The sequence below is a fragment of the Grampus griseus genome (genome assembly GCF_964374135.1).
Source record: "Grampus griseus genome assembly, chromosome: 3".
In the NCBI taxonomy this organism is placed as follows: domain Eukaryota; kingdom Metazoa; phylum Chordata; class Mammalia; order Artiodactyla; family Delphinidae; genus Grampus; species Grampus griseus.
Genome location: NC_139019.1, coordinates 48,850,637 through 48,869,334, shown reverse-complemented (window position 1 = coordinate 48,869,334; position 18,698 = coordinate 48,850,637). Strand labels below are relative to the sequence as shown.

Genomic DNA, 18,698 nt, shown 5'->3' with positions numbered 1-18,698 from the left:
TTTCTTATTTGAGGTATGTCATATCAACTAATTAAACACTGTATTTACTAATGTGGTCAGGCATCAGAAACCAGTCAGAAACACAATCCTATAAATATAATATTTCTATGAAAAAGCAAATTCCACTTGTTATTTTAATTCAGTAATCTTAATGGTCTGTGTGTCCAGGTATAGAGAAACAGCTTCACCATACCCCTTGGAAACTGCACATATCTACAGAGGCAAAGGCTTAAACCTCAGCTAATCCGAGTATTGGCAGAACATCTTGTGATCCTCCTGGAACACAAGAGGAAGCAACTGCTAGAACACCAATCTCCTGCTCACCTCCCTATCTCCTCTGTTAGATGGTTTCTCATGGCCTCCTGGAATCTGATAAGGTATAAAGTATCCTATCCCACCCCTAACTCTCTCCCCCAGAAGAGAGCTGCAGAATATAATACCACTTAGTTACAGTCCAGAATTGGCTTCCCAGCAATGGGGCATTCCACAACCTGGACTGGAGTCATCCAGCCCCTATTGCTTTGTTCATTGTTTTTAGTGTGTAGACATATAGCATTTGTGACAGAAATCAAGAAAGAAACAGCAGTATGAAAAAACTTTAATATTCTTCTTTGTTTCACACTCCAGTTCTGGAGCTAAGCACCTAGTTTAGGCATTAGGCATCTATTATGCCACAATTCATAATTCTTTTTAGCTAGCCTACAAAAGGGGTCTGCACAAACAGCGATGGCTGGAATGAAGCAGCAATAGCACTACACTTTCAGCCCAAGGGTAAAAGGAAGGAGACAGACAAAGAAGGAAGAAACCACAAGAATTTGGGACGGAATACTGCTAACTATCCTGTAAACACAAGCCCTCCACAAGCTTCTATCTGCTCCAGAAAATACCAACTGATACATGGTCACAAAAGGCTCATCTGGAAAAGAGAAAGTAATAATAAAGCAAAAATAGGAGGGATAAAAATATTTATTCTACATTTTATTCTCAAAAATGTAGAAGGGGTAGGGAATATTCAGTTAGACAATATAAAAATAAATTATTTAATGAAACATTTTAGGTAGTAGTTCACGAAAATCCCAAATATTTGCACTTTTCTTTTTCTAAACCAGAAGAAACAGTGCCACCCACTGACTGCTTAGCAACTTTGTAGAAGCATACAGACTTGACTCCTTGAATATCAAAGGCAAAACATTACAGGAAGTTTTATTTCTTTTAGCATTTTAAATATTCTTAAACTTTTTTAGCCTCAGGACCACTGTCCTCACAATTTTCCCTTAAGAAAAGTGAGCACCAAAAATGTTTAAATCAAAGTCTTGTAATTCATCACTAATAGTGGGGCAATGAATATTATCCACAAACTGGAGCTTTCAAAACCTGATTAACCTAACTCTAATCAACAAGATAGGGACTTCCCTTGTGGTCTAGTGGTTAAGAATCCATCTTGCAAAGCAGGGGACACCGGTTCAATCCCTGGTCAGGGTACTAAGATCCCACATGCCGCGGGGGCAACTAAGCCTGTGCACCACAACTACTGAACCCGGGCGCTCTGGAGCCCACATGCCACAACTAGAGAGAAGCCCATGTGCTGCAACAAAGAGCCCGTGCACCACAACTAGGACCCTACACAGCCAAATAAATAAATATTAAAAAAAAAAAAAAAGATAACCAAAAAATGTTTCAACATGTCAATGGTGCACCAATAAAAAAAGAAAAAGAGAGAATACTATTCTAACTTAAAAAGGCTCCTAAGAAGGAATTAATTCCCTGGCGGTCCATTGGTTAGGACTCCGCACTTTCACTGACAAGGGTGCAGGTTCAATCCCTGGTCAGGGAACTAAAATCCCACAAGCCGCATGGTGTGGCCAAAAAAACAGACACTTAAGAAACATGATCAAATGCTATATACCTGCCATATTCATTTTTCTGGCTCAAACACACCACCTGTAAACATATTTAAGAACAACGTAGAAAACTGGCTAGAAGTATTACATCATATTAAATCACTACTTTTACGTGTGTCAAGTATGATAAAAGTTAAATGATTATATAAGCTAAGTAACCAGATTAGGCTCAAGATGGAATCACTCATGCTAAGCCCCACAGCAGCAAACCAAAACTTAGAACTAAGGTTCTATGCTGGGCTCTCTCAGAAAAGGCAGGTCTAGGTCAACCAATCAGTGCCTGCCTGCTCAACACAAGTTACCTGACCCAGCTCTAAGACTTCTCTTTGCTCCATATGAGGAAAATAACCCTGGATTTAGCTATTCAGCTAATTCCCAGTCTAGCTTCCTTGTTCCTGCTCGCTTTTGTACAAAAAACCCTTTCAGCTTGTACAGCTCTTTGGAGCTCCTATCTGCTAGACTGGATGCTGCCTGACCCATGAATAGTTGAATAAAAGTCTACTAGGGGCTTCCCTGGTGGCGCAGTGGTTGAGAGTCCACCTGCCGATGCAGGGGACACGGGTTCGTGCCCCGGTCCGGGAAGATCCCACATGCCGCGGAGCGGCTGGGCCCATGAGCCATGGCCGCTGAGCCTGCAGGTCCGGAGCCTGTGCTCTGCAACGGAAGAGGCCACAACAGTGAGAGGCCCGAGTACCGCAAAAAAAAAAAAAAAAAAAAAGGCTACTAAATCAGTAAACTGTCAGTGGAAAATTTTCTTTTAACCTTTAAAAAAATAAATCTATCTTTTTACAAATGAATACTCAAGTATTTAGTAATAAAATATCGTGAAATCTTTAAATTACTTTAAAATATCTTAGAAAAAGCAATAAAGCAAAAACAGCGAAATGTTAACTGCTAAATCTAGGTGATGGGTATATGGCAGTTAATAGTTTTTCTTTATTTTTCTATATGTTTAAAAAATTCACAAGTAACTCTTAAAACATCCACACATTTGTAACAAAAAAAGGTAGTTACTTTAGTAGTAGTCAGCTTTTTCCTTAATATTTAAATATAAATTTGTTTCCACTTAACCATGACATACATATATATCAAACTACCCAAATGTGTCAGGCCAGAAGCTTTGGTGGATTATAAGGTTTCAAAAACAATTTCCAAAGTGCCAATGTCTCTCAACTGATATTTATTAACTTTCAATGAAGGACATTCCTAAAGACCTGTAACATCTGTTACCTACATATTTTTTAAGTAAAATCTAATTTTTATTTTGTTCTCAAACTTGCCACTGGTACACCTCAGGCCCAGGAAGGTCACTGTGGCCCATCTTCCAGATCCCTCAAGTCCTCTAATCCTAGCAACAGCCATAAGGCTGTCCTTAGCTACTGATGTCTAGACAATGCTCTCAGGTATACAGAATATGATCTCAATATGAGGAAGGAGGAAGTGAATCTACCCTCCTCTCCATTTGGGATCCTGCCTTTGTTCACAGCTGCATTTCAGGCAGCCAATACAGTGACTGGCAGAGTAGGAACTCAAATATTTGTCAGACAGATAGACATGGGCAAAAAACAAAGCATAAATCGGCAATGCTTCAAGAGCCCCTTTTCCTAGGACCCAGACAAGAGTCCTTGTGAACCATCCAGAAAGGATAAGCACCATGCTATACTCAAAATCTCCTCTTCTGTTTAGTGCACAGCTTTTTTTTTTTTTTTGATCAAGTTAGTCACCTTGACTCTCTCCTCCATTAAAACTTCCCACCAAAAGTTTCCTCATATTTATATAAGCCTAGACTCACACGCATGCACGCACGCGCACACACACACACACACACACTTAAGTCCCCATACAGGCTCATAGCAGAGATGATCCTTTGTGTATTATAGGAGTCACTCTTTAAACAACGTGATTAAAAGCCAATTTGAATTTGGCAGAGCAAGAGACAAGATCTAGAATCAGCATTTAATCAGTACTTGGCATTTAAAATCACCCAAACGAAACTGAAAACAAAATGAATTTAACCTACTTGATGATTTGCTTACAAACACATTTATCTTTTAAATAAATTTCACTATTTTGTAAATTTCCTGGAGGTTCAAGCTATACCATATAAGTGGCACCTTGGCATTCTCAAATGTAACATTCATAACTTCAACTATTTGGGAATTTTCCCTAAGGACCACATCATGAAATTATAAATTTATAAGAAGTTAAGTATGAAAATCTCTTTTACGAGGCTGAGTGAGCTTATACTAACCAACCCATCTCAAAGTAGCTATGTGGTTCTGTTTTGTTAGTTTATTCAGAAAACAGTAACTCATCAGGAAGACTCTTTGGTAGTATTGCAACCTGACTTCACCTTGCCACAGTTTTCTCTTATCTTCACCATGCAAATAATACATATGCTGTTAGTGGGAACATTATTCATCATAAACCCTTCAGTTTTTTATATTTTCCTAAATGTTAGCTTTGACTATAACAATGTAATACAGTATTTAGTTTTCTTCTGTGGCAGATTTTAATAAATTACTAAATGAACTTTGAGGGTTTGTGTCTTACGCCTTTCCCCATGAATGTCAAGAGACGACTATTTGTCTCTTTCATCTTCTTCAGTACCTTAGATATCTCTCGTACACAACAGGCAAACAATATCTGCTGACCTACTCTCAGGGAGAAGAATTTAAGATTAATTCCTAACATCCAAACTTTAAAAATTCATAATAAAAACTGGTTATGGAAAATGTCCTTTTTAGAGATTCATACTCTATAAATATTATTGGATGAAATAACACATTAAGATTTGCTCCAGAAAAGAGGAAAAGTAAACGTGGCAACTCCTTAAGAACTGTTAAATATGAGTGAAGAATATATGCGAGTTGTTGTATTGTTCTCTCAACTAGAGTATATTTGAAATTTTCTTAATTAAGAAAACGATATAACTGGTTGTATGCCAAAATTCCACAGAAAAGTATCCAATAAAGTCAGTAAGTCAAGAACTTAACTGTATGCTAAGAAAATACAAAAAAAATAAAACTAAATGTACAAAGGTCTTGGCTTCTAGAAAAAACAGTGATTGAAAACGCAAAATTGGGGCTTCCCCGGTGGCGCAGTGGTTGAGAGTCCACCTACTGATGCAGGGGACATGGATTCGTGCCCCAGTCCAGGAAGATCCCACATGCCGCAGAGCGGCTGGGCCCGTGAGCCATGGCCACTGAGCCTGCGCATCCGGAGCCTGTGCTCCGCAACGGGAGAGGCCACAACAGTGAGAGGCCCGCATACCGCAAAAAAAACAAAAACAAAAAAACCCGCAAAATTGATATTTAAATTACACCATAACTAAGATTTCCATCTCAAAACTTTAATGGTGTTTGTATAGATTAACTTGGAATAATAAAGATTATAAATTCTCAGAATCACACAACTTTAGAATTGAAAGAAAATTTTGAAGAATCATAAAGTTTAAATGTCTTACTCAAAATTCCAAAGCTGCTCAGTACAAAGAAACATTCTTCACTGGAAACCAGGTCTTCTCATACTTGTTAACCCATATTTCTAAACACAAGTGAAATACACTTGCTTTCAAAAAATCTTTTCTTCTTTTTTGAGTTTCAGATTACTTCATTTACCATAGCATAAACATTTGTGGGTTACACATCATGTCTACAAGGTATTATTTGGTTAATACATTTACAAGTACATTAGAATTACTATCTGTACCTTAAATCCCTTGCTTTTGTAGACTTTAGATTTTAACTGTACTTAATGCCAACTTTTTTATATTCAGGTTTGTATGAAAAGCTTATGATTTTCTAGAAAATGAATCCTCTTTGTGTCAAATCAAGCTCAATTTTGTAACTGCAAAGCAATTTTCTCTCCACTGCTGATTTAGTAGTTTGTCACCCCTGAAAAAGACTTATTTTAATGTGGAGGGAAAACAAGATATAGAAATTGTTGGGGCACGCAGAGCAGTAGGGAAGGGTTTTAAGTGCACACTGCACTACTTTGCCATACCAACTAGCTCAACTATGACCTTACACTTAATTTTAGGTGGGAAACTAATTTAGTACATGAAGACCATCTTAACAATAAAGTAAACACATTACTAAAAGGAAGGTTTCCCCACACTTCAGATTACCAAAATAATTGGAGTTGCTTTATTAACTAGCAAACTTGCTCTTTATAATAGTATCTTCCCACACATGCTACCTTCAATTAAAGTACACATCTTGTTCCCCAACCCCATGAGACAAGACTCCCCTCCTAGTCCCTACTGTGCTCCATGTTTCCAGGTTCAGATACTCCATTCCAGAATGAAAGGGGCTAAGCTGAATTATTTCTTCCCGGTATCTTGAGTTTTGTATATGCTCCTCAAACTCCTGCTTTTTGAAGTTTTGCACTATACCACTTTGAAATCTACAAGGTATCTAAGAACAAATCTCTTCTTTTACCATTTATTCATTTAACAGTTACTGAGCACCATCCACTGATGTGCATTCTCCTGGGCTGGATAGTAGGACTATAACAATAAGAGCTACAGTCCACCCTCATAAAATTCAGTGTGGTGGATCTCAAAAAGGTAAGTCAACAATTATAATGTAATTACAATGCAATGTACAGTGTAATAAATACTCTGCTGGAAGTAAGTACAGGACGCTAAGGAGACCTATATTTCATTTTATATGGAGAGGAAATAGCCTCACACTACAAGAAAACCAAGCAAGAAAGTTGAAGTGGACAGGAAGCTAACGCAAACAAGCTATACAGACTAAGGCTAGTTTAGATACAATTTGTAGAGCCTGACTAGGCTAAATATAAATTATATCTGAAAACCAAGGAGGCAACACATTAAGAGAGTACAACTTCAGAAAGTCAAACTAAGAAGTAAGACTTCTATAGAAGGGGACCCTTCACTATAGAGTAACTGTAACCCAGAATCTTCTACACATTTGATTTTGGAAAACGTCTATATAAAAGAAATTGAAGGGGCCTAAGATGGGGATAAAGGTGAGAAAAATCAACAAGAAATTCATAGAGTGACTTGAGAAGATAAAATGTCCATTTCTTTAGTCCTTGTTAGATATCAAGCAAAACTGACAAGGATTTTAAAAGCAACCTTTAACAAAAAGAATTTCTTACACTCAATATCCTCAGATAAATAGAAAATTGGCTATTTAAACCTACTGGGTTAAAAATAAAGAGAACATAATGTGGTTCTGGTTTAAACTTTGGTGTATTAAGAATCACCTGGGGAGGGCTTCCCTGGTGGCGCAGCGGTTCAGAGTCCACCTGCCGATGCAGGGGACATGGGTTTGTGCCCCGGTCCGGGAAGATCCCACATGCCGCAGAGCGGCTGGGCCCATGGGCCATGGCCGCTGAGCCTGCGCACCCGGAGCCTGTGCTCCGCAACGGGAGAGGCCACAACAGTGAGAGGCCCGCGTACCGCAAAAAAAAAAAAATAATCACCTGGGGAACCTATCAAAAATGCAAATTCCCAAGCCATATCCTCAAAGTGAGGATTCCAAAGGTAAGCAAGAACACTTAAAAACACTTGGAGACTCCCATTGTTACCTGGTACAGTTCAAAATGTTAGGTTGAATAATATGAAAATCACTGTTCTGGTAGTTCAAAACAGTGAAATACAAACAAAAGCACCAAAGCAACTGAATAGAGAAGGTAAAGTTTTTTCAACAAATGGTGCTAAAACACCTATAGACACCCTCAGTCGTGTCAGACTCCTTCCTACATCCACCGATTACCCAGGCGTGTCAATTGTAACTTCCTAAATTTCAACTCTACATGCTTCTAAATGTTCTCTTTACCGCTGCTTCATTTAAGAGCTTTATCATCGAATCTGAACTGCTTCAGATAGCCTCAAACCAGTCTCTTTGCCTTCAGACTGTTCTCCACCAATTTTTCCCCCTCACTGGCGACTAAGTGACCTTACCAGTCATATCACTAACAAGCTTAAAACCTTTTGGGTGTTATCTATTAGTATGAACCTTTTGAGGTCAATTAGAAATTAAAAATCCTTCAATAAGATATTTAGAGGTAAAATTACACACCTTTTAATACAAGTAGCACAGTTTTCATTATCAAATTCTTTGTTAAATCACTTACATCATAAAACAGTTTTCTATCAGCAGCCAGTCGTTTAGACGCCAGGGTCTTGGTAACATGATAAAAGGTAAGCAACGCTCTGTGCTGTCGAAGATCATCTTGTACTTTGACAGATTCTATAAGAGTGGGAATCAGTTCAGGCCACTGTCTAGGACAGTCCAATCGAGCAACTTTTGCAATCAGCACGGCAATTTGAGTTGCAATCTAAAGGAAAAAGAATTAATCTTCAGAAATAAACATATGAAATTAAAGCAATAGATAAGGAATGCATTCATAGTTGAAAATTACCTTTTTGGTTAATTATACATTTAACAAAAATGAGTAAGATTTCACTGAACAACTGCTTAAGATAGTAGTTCTCAAAGTGTGATCTATGGATCCCTAGGGGGCCTAGGATCCTTTCTGTGAGGTCCTCCCTTTCCCAATAACGTACTGGTGTGAAGCTAGATTTTCATCACATAGCTTCTGCCAAAATAATATCACAACATTGTAAATAGCAGATATATTTGAAAATCTAGATGTCTTCTTTTAAATAGCCAGACACTAAAGAGATAGGCAAAAATGCCAAACAATGTTACTCTTCTCATTAAATATTTATTGTTTGGGGAAATAGCTATTGTTCACTTTTTAAAATTCTACTTATGTTAAAAAATAATAGTTTTTTAGATTTCTCAATTTTAATTTCTAATACAATAAATATCAACATATATAACCATTTCGTGTTTTACTTTAGCAGTATAAGGAAGTTCTAAGAATGCAAACTTTGAGAACCAATGACCTCAGAGTAGAAATGAACATCAATATTAGGTATTTACATAACATTTGTTCAGATCAGTTTCACAAATTCTGGTTGACAGAACACCTAAGCAATGGTTTACCCCTCAATCACCCAAGACCCTGACCCCCCATCCACCTCCTGCCCCACGGAAAGTAACTCTGTTCCTCTCCATCTTCCCTCATCTCCCTCAGCTGAAGAAATGCACAGCAAAAAACTCAGATCACTTAAATAGGTTTAGATAAAACTGCATTGGATACACCACCTAATACAGTGTGCTTTAATATTCAAATTAATGAATCAAATGTAAGAAATAGTAACTTGGAAAAATAATTTTTGTATCATAAGCAAACTTATTTTATTCTTAAAAGAAAAATCTCACTATAAGGGAAAGAAAAATTCAATTCCCACAGAGTAGTGAGAACTTCAAATGTGATGAAGGAAAGAGACAAAAACCAGAAGCCATCCTGTAGTTTAGGGGAAGGGGGGATGGGAGTGCTAAATTAACATCTATAATTAATATATAGAGATGTGCTTTCAATATTGGCTCAAAAACTGAAGAAGTTAAAAAATATCCAAGTATATCTATCTTCAAATGACTTCTGAGTTTTAAATCATTAACAGCCAAATCTAATCAAAATTCTTAACAGGTAGACTTGAATCTAAAAATTAAAAAACCATCAGAGAAATGTGTATAAACATCACAAATGAACATTATAAGATTTTATTTTTAACGCCAAGAAACAAAGTTAGTTTGGAAAAGAAGCAAAAACTAAGGGAAAAGAAAGAATAGTTGGCACTCATTTTCTCACTAACCTGGTTTATTGGTTCATTGAAGTTGGTGATTAGCCCTGCACGCAATGTAGATTTCTCTTCCTCTGAGAGAGCACTGTAAAAAGATATATTTGTTATGCAAGAGAATGCTGCCTAATAATGAATGCAGGTAAGCACGACTGAGAATTTTAGCAATAAAAAGTCTTTCAAACAATGTGTCCTTGATTGTTTTGGTAATTAAACAGAATTATTTCCATTACTTGTATATTGACACATCAGGTAATACAAAAGCACAAAATTCCTTCACAACTGAATAAACAGGAAGCACAAAACAGTAAGCAATAGGAAATAAGATAAATCCAGAGTAAAGAACGTGATATTTTGATGTTTCCTTCTATTGATATAAAAACAGTTGCTTACCAAAAAATTAATGACGGTCTTTAAAAAATCTATGAGTAAATATTAGTCTTACACTGACTTCTTTTACAAAATTCTATGTGGAAAGGGATCAGGAATCAGAGAATATTTGGGATGGAAGACTTACTAGAAATCAACTAGTTTAAAATCTCTCATTTTACATGTCTGAAAAGAATAAACACGATACTAATAAGTCTGACTGCAAATGAGGAAGGAAACTAGATAGCAAAAGGAAAGAGACGGAGACTATCCATCTGTATAAGATTGTATACATTTTGAATTTTGAACTATATGAATGGTTTTATTTATTATAAAATTAAATTTTAAAGAACTGATTTTAAGGTTGTCCATTCTGGCTATGATAGAGTAGCTGGCACTGGATGAATCATCCCCCCAAAAATGTGCTATCGGGCTTCCCTGGTGGCGCAGTGGTTGAGAGTCCGCCTGCCGATGCAGGGGACACGGGTTCGTGCCCCGGTCCGGGAGGATCCCACATGCCGTGGAGCGGCTGGGCCCATGAGCCATGGCCACTGGGCCTGCGTGTCCGGAGCCTGTGCTCCACAACGGGAGAGGCCACAACAGTGAGAGGCCTGCGTACCGCAAAAAAAAAAAAAAAAAGTTGCATACAATTTTTTAAAAAAATGTTTTAAAGCGTCTGTTGAGTTGAATTGTGTACCCCTCCCCAAACCCTCCAAAAGCTATGTTCAAGTCCTAACCCCATATACCTGTGAATGTAACCTTATTGGGAATTACGGGCTTTGCAGATGCAATCAAGTTAAAACGAGGTCATACTGGATTAGCGTGGGCCCTAATCCAATGACTGGTGCCATTTATAGGAAGAGAAGAATTTGGACAGAGACACAGAGAAGATACTTGAAAATAACACTATGTAAAAATGAAGGCAGAGATTGGAGTGTTATTTGGATATTAACATACCTCTCTCAGTAACTGATGGAAAAGGTAGCTCAAAATCAGTAACAACACAGAAGACTTCAATAGCATAATTAACAAATTTGACCTGATATATAAAACATTATAATCCACAACAGCAAAACATACTTTCCTTTCAAGTGCATATAAAACATTTACCAAAATACCATATGATGGGATCATAAAACAAGACAACACATTTCAAAGAATGAAATCAGTAACAACAACAAAAAGTCCCACATGGTTGGAAATTAGGTGAAATACTTCTAATTAGCCTATGGGTCTAAAAAGAAATCACAGGGGAATTTTAAAAATATTTTTGAATGAATGGTAATGAAAGTACTACATATCAAGGCTTGTGAAACTGAACTAAAGCCATGATTACAAAAAAGCCTTAGTGTTTTAAATGCATATAAAGAAAAACTGAGTATCAATTATCTAAGCTTCCATTTCAAAAAACTAAAAAAAGAACAGTAAATTAAATTCAAAACAGTAATCAAAAGTACATCAAGCCTTATAAAGTACAATACCTAAAGCAAAGATAGAAAAATAGGCCAATAGGACAAAATAGAGAATCCAAAAACAGATCCATATGTATAAAGTGCCTGATTTATAACAAGGGAACCACTGAAATGCTACTGGGGAAAAATACATGGTGCTGCCCCTACTTCACATCTATAACTTACACAGAAACTGTAAGTTTACACAGAAATCACACAGACATACACCAAAATGTGAAAAGTAAAAAACAAAGCTTCTAGCAGAAAAAAGAATATTTTCATGGCTTTGTGTTGAGGAAAAATTTTGTAAACAGATCCCAAAAGAATTAATTATAAAAAGAAAGGTAGCTAAATTGAATTTCATTAAAATTACAAACTTCATCAAAAGATGCCAGCAAGTAAGTGAAAAGGCAAGTCACAAAATAGAAGATATTTTCAATATATATATATTCAACAAAGGACTTATATCCAAATATATATATAAAGTCCCATAAATCAATAACATAATCAATTTTTTTAGATGTGCAAATGGCAAGCCCTTCACAAAACAGGATTTCCAAATGACTAATAAGTATACGAAAAAGGTACTCATTGTTTATCAGGAAAATGCAAAAATTACCAAGCACACCAGCATGACTAAAATGAAACAGATCAGACCAAGTATGGTGAGAATGTGTAGCAAATGTCAACACCCATGCTACCAGTGGAAGGGCAAACTGGTACAAATAGTTTGGAAAACTAATTGACAGTATCTACTAAAGCTGAACATACACCTAACCATAAATGACAATAAAATACAAACTTATATGCAACAAGACATGCAAAAGATTTTTCAAAGCCGCCTTATTTTTAGTAGTCAAAAACTAGAAACAACCTTCATACCCATCAACAGCAGAATGGACAGATAATGGTGGTATGTTCCTAAAATGGGACGTTATAAAACATAAAAGAGCAAACTACTGTCCCATGCAACTACATGGATAAATCTCACAAATATAACACTGAATAAAAGTCAGACACAGGGCTTCCCTGGTGGCGCAGTGGTTGAGAGTCCGCCTGCCGATGCAGGGGACACGGGTTGATGCCCCGGTCCGGGAAGATCCCACATGCCGCGGAGCGGCTGGGCCCGTGAGCCATGGCCGCTGAGCCTGTGCGTCCGGAGCCTGTGCTCCGCAACGGGAGGGGACGCAGCAGTGAGAGGCCCGTGTACCAGAAAAAAAAAAGTCAGACACAAAAGAGAACATACTATAAGGTTTCCATTTGTATGAAACTAATCTAAGGTAAAACTAATCTATGGTGAGCAATGTCAGATCTTTGAGGAGGACATATAGGTGACTGTGAAAGGGCAAAAAGGAAGACTCTGGCGTGCTAGTTCTAGATTAGTTCTGAGTGGTAGTTACATGGATGTGGTCACATTACAAATATTCAAACTGTACCCTTCGTTTGTGTACTTTTTAAGTATGTTACATACTATACTTCAATAAAAGTTTTTTTTAATCTTAACAGTGACTTGCTCAAGATTAGTAAACAAATGAGAAGACAAGATTAAGATAAACATGGGGGGGCATGTGGAACAGGTGAAGGGAGTATAAAAGTACAGACTTCCAGTTATAAAGAAGTCACAGGAATGTAATGTACAGCAATGGCAACTACACTTAGTAATATTGTACTGTGTATTTGAAAGTTGCTAAAAGAGTAAATCTTATAACTCATCACAAGAAAAAAAATTCTCTAGGTATGGTGACAGATGTTAACTAGACTTATGGTGGTGATCGTTTCACAATACATACAAATTTTGAATCATTATATTATATATCTGAAACTCATATAATGTTATATGTCAATTAAACTTCAATTTAAAAAATAAACATTTAGGCAAAAGGAGTTAAAGCCCAATACAATTCTATGCTTTCCCATTAAAAATGATCTCACCTGCTGTATTAAAAAAATTAATAAAAAATTCAAAAATTAAAAACAAAAAAACAACTAATACTAAACTTTCTTTGGGTTATTTGTATGGAAATATGTTAATATAAATGTTTCAGACATTACTTGAAATTCCTAAAAATCTTATATGTTCTGGTATAATGTTATAAGTCATAATTCTAATTATTATTTTAAAATGTATATCTCAGAAATAACTAAATTTCCTTGTCAACTGCATTATTCTGAACTATCATCAAATCTTTAACCGTGAAGGACCTCCGGGAAGATGGCGGAAGAGTAAGACGCGGAGATCACCTTCCTCCCCACAGATACACCAGAAATACATCTACACGTGGAACAACTCCTACAGAACACCTACTGAACGCTGGCAGAAGACCTCAGACCTCCCAAAAGGCAAGAAACCCCCCACGTACATGGTTAGGGCAAAAGAAAAAAATAAACAGAGACAAAAGGATAGGGACGTGTCCTGCACCAGCGGGAGGGAGCTGTGAAGGAGGAAAAGTGTCCACACACTAGGAAGCCCCTTCGCGGGCGGAGACTGCGGGTGGCGGAGTGGGGGAGCTTCGGAGCCGCGGAGGAGAGCACAGCAACAGGGGTGCGGAGGGCAAAGCAGAGAGATTCCAGCGCAGAGGATCAGGGCCGACCGGCATTCATCAGCCGAGAGGTTTGTCTGCTCACCCGCCTGGGCGGGCGGGCGGGGCTGGGAGCTGAGGCTCCGGCTTCAGTTGGAGCACCGGGGGGGAGGACTGGGGTTGGCGGCGTGAACACATCCTGCAGAGCGTTAGTGCACCGCAGCTACCCGGGAAGGAGTCCAGGAAAAGTCTGGACCTGCCTAAGAGGCAAGAGACTTTTTCTTCCCTCTTTATTTCCTGGTGCGTGAGGAGAAGGGATTAAGAACGCTGCCTTTAAAGGAGCTCCAGAGATGGGCATGAGCCACTGCTAAAACTGCGGACCCCAGAGACAGACATGAGACGCTAAGGCCACTGCTGCCGCCACCAAGAAGCCTGTGTGCGAACACAGGTCACTATCCACACACCCCCTTCCGGGGAGCCTGTGCAGCCCGCCACTGCCAGGGTCCCGGGATCCAGGGACAACTACCCTGGGAGAACACACGGCGCGCCTCAGGCTGGCGCAACGTCACGCCAGCCTCCGCCGCCACAGGTTCGCCCTGCACTCCGTGACCCTCCCTACCCCCGGCCTAAGTGAGCCAGAGCCTCCGAATCAGCGGCATCTTTAACCCCGTCCTGTCTGAGCAAAGAACAGAGGCCCTCCAGCGACCTACATGCACAGGCGGGTCCAAATCCAAAGCTGAGCCCCTGGGAGCTGTGAGAACAAAGAAGAGAAAGGGAAATCTCTCCCAGCAGCCTCAGAAGCAGCGGATTAAAGCTCCACAATCAACTTGATGTACCCTGCATCTGTGGAATACATGAATAGACAACGAATCATCCCAAATTAAGGAGCCCTGTGGATGAAAGGCTCTTGGTGCTGCAGCCACGAGTTAGTGCTGTGCCTCTGAGGTGGGAGAGCCATCTTCAGGACACTGGTCCACAAGAGGGCTCCCAGCTGCACATAATATCAAACAGCAAAAAGCTCCCAGAGATCTCCATCTCAACGCCAGCACCCAGCTTCACTCAACGACCAGCAAGCTAGAGTGCTGTACATTCTATGCCAAACAACTAGCAAGACAGGAACACAACCCCACCCATGAGCAGAGAGGCTGCCTAAAATCATAATAAATTCACAGGCACCCCAAAACACACCACTGGACGTGGTCCTGCCCACCAGAAAGACAAGATCCAGCTGTGCCCACAAAAACACAGGCAACAGTCTCCTCCACCAGGAAGCCTACACAACCCACTGAACCAACCTTAGCCACTGGGGACAGACACAAAAAACAACAGGAACTACGAACCTTCAGCCTGCAAAAAGGAGACCCCAAACACAGTAAGATAAGCAAAATGAGAAGACAGAAAAACACACAACAGATGGAGGAGCAAGATAAAAACCCACCAGACCTAACAAATGAAGAGGAAATAGGCAGTCTACCTGAAAAAGAATTCAGAATGATAGTAAAGATGATCCAAAATCTTGGAAATAGAATAGAAAAAATGCAAGAAACAGTTAACAAGGACCTAGAAGAACTAAAGATGAAACAAACAATGATGAACAACACAATAAATGAAATGAAAAATACTCTAGATGGGATCAATAGCAGAATAACTGAAGCAGAAGAACGGATAAGTGACCTGAAGATAAAACAGTGGAAATAACTAATGCAGAACAGAATAAAGAAAAAAGAATGAAAAGAACTGAGGACAGTCTCAGAGACCTCTGGGACGACATTAAACGCACCAACATTTGAATTACAGGGGTTTCAGAAGAAGAAGAGAAAAAGAAAGGGACTGAGAAAATATTTGAAGAAATTATAGTTGAAAACTTCCCTAATATGGGAAAGGAAATAGTTAATCAAGTCCAGGAAGCACAGAGAGTCCCATACAGGATAAATCCAAGGAGAAATACGCCAAGACACATATTAATCAAACTGTCAAAAATTAAATACGAAGAAAGCATATTAAAAGCAGCAAGGGAAAAACAACAAATAACACACAAGGGAATCCCCATAAGGTTAACAGCTGATCTTTCAGCAGAAACTCTGCAAGCCAGAAGGGAGTGGCAGGACATATTGAAAGTGTTGAAGGAGAAAAACCTGCAACCAAGATTACTCTACCCAGCAAGGATCTCATTCAGATTTGATGGAGAAATTAAAACCTTTACAGACAAGCAAAAGCTGAGAGTTCAGCACCACCAAACCAGCTCTACAACAACTGCTAAAGGAACTTCTCTAGGCAAGAAACACAAAAGAAGGAAAAGACCTACAATAACGAACCCAAAACAATAAAGAAAATGGGAATGGGAACACACATAATCGATAATTACCTTAAATGTAAATAGACTAAATGCTCCCACCAAAAGACACAGATTGGCTGAATGGATAAAAAAACAAGACGCATATATTTGCTGTCTACAAGAGACCCACTTCAGACCTAGAGACACATACAGACTGAAAGTAAGGGGATGGAAAAAGGTATTTCATGCAAATGGAAACGAAAAGAAAGCTGGAGTAGCAATTCTCATATCAGACAAAATAGACTTTAAAATAAAGACTATTACAAGAGACAAAGAAGGACACTACATAATGATCAAGGGATCGATCCAAGTAGAAGATATAACAATTGTAAATATTTATGCACCCAACACAGGAGCACCTCAATACATAAGGCAAATACTAACAGCCATAAAAGGGTAAATCGATAGTAACACATTCATAGTAGGGGACTTTCACACCCCACTTTCACCAATGGACAGATCATCCAAAATGAAAATAAATAAGGAAACACAAGCTTTAAATGATACATTAAACAAGATGGACTTAATTGATATTTATAGGACATTCCATCCAAAAACAACAGAATACACATTTTTCTCAAGTGCTCATGGAACATTCTCCAGGATAGATCATATCTTGGGTCACAAATCAAGCCTTGGTAAATTTAAGAAAATTGAAATTGTATCAAGTATCTTTTCCGGCCACAACGCTATGAGACTAGATATCAATTACAGGAAAAGATCTGTAAAAAATACAAACACATGGAGGCTAAACAATACACTACTTAATAACGAAGTGATCACTGAAGAAATCAAAGAGGAAATCAAAAAATACCTAGAAACAAATGACAATGGAGACACGACGACTCAAAATCTATGGGATGCAGCAAAAGCAGTTCTAAGAGGGAAGTTTATAGCAATACAATTCTACCTTAAGAAACAGGAAACATCTCGAATAAACAACCTAACCTTGCACCTAAAGCAATTAGAGAAAGAAGAACAAAAAAACCCCAAAGTTAGCAGAAGGAAAGAAATCATAAAAATCATATCAGAAATAAATTTAAAAGAAATGAAGGAAACGATAGCAAAGATCAATAAAACTAAAAGCTGGTTCCTTGAGAAGATAAACAAAATTGATAAACCATTAGCCAGACTCATCAAGAAAAAAAGGGAGAAGACTCAAATCAACAGAATTAGAAATGAAAAAGGAGAAGTAACAACTGACACTGCAGAAATACAAAAGATCATGAGAGATTACTACAAGCAACTCTATGCCAATAAAATGGACAACCTGGAAGAAATGGACAAATTCTTAGAAAGGCACAACCTGCCAAGACTGAATCAGAAAGAAATAGAAAATATGAACAGACCAATCACAAGCACTGAAATTGAAACTGTGATTAAAAATCGTCCAACAAGCAAAAGCTCAGGACCAGATGGCTTCACAGGCAAATTCTATCAAACATTTAGAAAAGAGCTGTCACCTATCCTTCTCAAACTCTTCCAAAATATAGCAGAGGGAGGAACACTCCCCAACTCATTCTACGAGGCCACCATCACCCTGATACCAAAACCAGACAAGGATGTCACAAAGAAAGAAAACTACAGGCCAATATCACTGATGAACATAGATGCAAAAATCCTCAACAAAATACTAGCAAACAGAATCCAACAGCACATTAAACGGATCATACACCATGATCAAGTGGGGTTTATTCCAGGAATGCAAGGATTCTTCAATATACGCAAATCTATCAACGTGATAAACCATACTAACAAATTGAAGGAGAAAAACCATATGATCATCTCAATAGTTGCAGGGAAAGCTTTTGACAAAATTCAACACCCATTTATGATAAAAACCCTGCAGAAAGTAGGCACAGAGGGAACTTTCCTCAACATAATAAAGGCCATATATGACAAACCCACAGCCAACATTGTCCTCAATGATGAAAAACTGAAAGCATTTCCACTATGATCAGGAACAAGACAAGGTTGCCCACTCTCACCACTCTTATTCAACATAGTTTTGGAAGTTTTAGCCACAGCAATCAGAGAAGAAAAGGAAATAAAGGGAATCCAAATTGGAAAAGAAGAAGTAAAGCTGTCACTGTTTGCAGATGACATGATACTATACATAGAGAATCCTAAAGATGCTACCAGAAAACTATTAGAGCTAATCAATGAATTTGGTAAAGTAGCAGGATACAAAATTAATGCACAGAAATCTCTGGCATTCCTATACACTAAGGAAGAAAAATCTGAAAGTGAAATCAAGAAAACACTCCCATTTACCACTGCAACAAAAAGAATAAAATATCTAGGAATAAACCTACCTAAGGAGACAAAAGACCTGTATGCAGAAAATTATAAGACACTGATGAAAGAAATTAAAGATGATACAAATAGATGGAGAGATATACCATGTTCTGGGATTGGAAGAATCAACATTGTGAA

General features: G+C 38.2%; 1 protein-coding gene across 1 annotated transcript in view; it reads right to left on the bottom strand.

Annotated features, from left to right (window-relative positions):
* The window catches only part of IPO11 (importin 11), a 214,859-nt gene that overhangs the window by 156,208 nt on the left and 39,953 nt on the right, over positions 1 to 18,698 (bottom strand). The window contains exons 4-5 of the mRNA XM_082651230.1: positions 9,604 to 9,676; positions 8,013 to 8,216 (exon numbers count right to left, since the gene is read on the bottom strand). Coding sequence (XP_082507356.1) covers positions 8,013 to 8,216; positions 9,604 to 9,676 — 277 coding nt within the window. The remainder of the gene's footprint in view (positions 1 to 8,012; positions 8,217 to 9,603; positions 9,677 to 18,698) is intronic.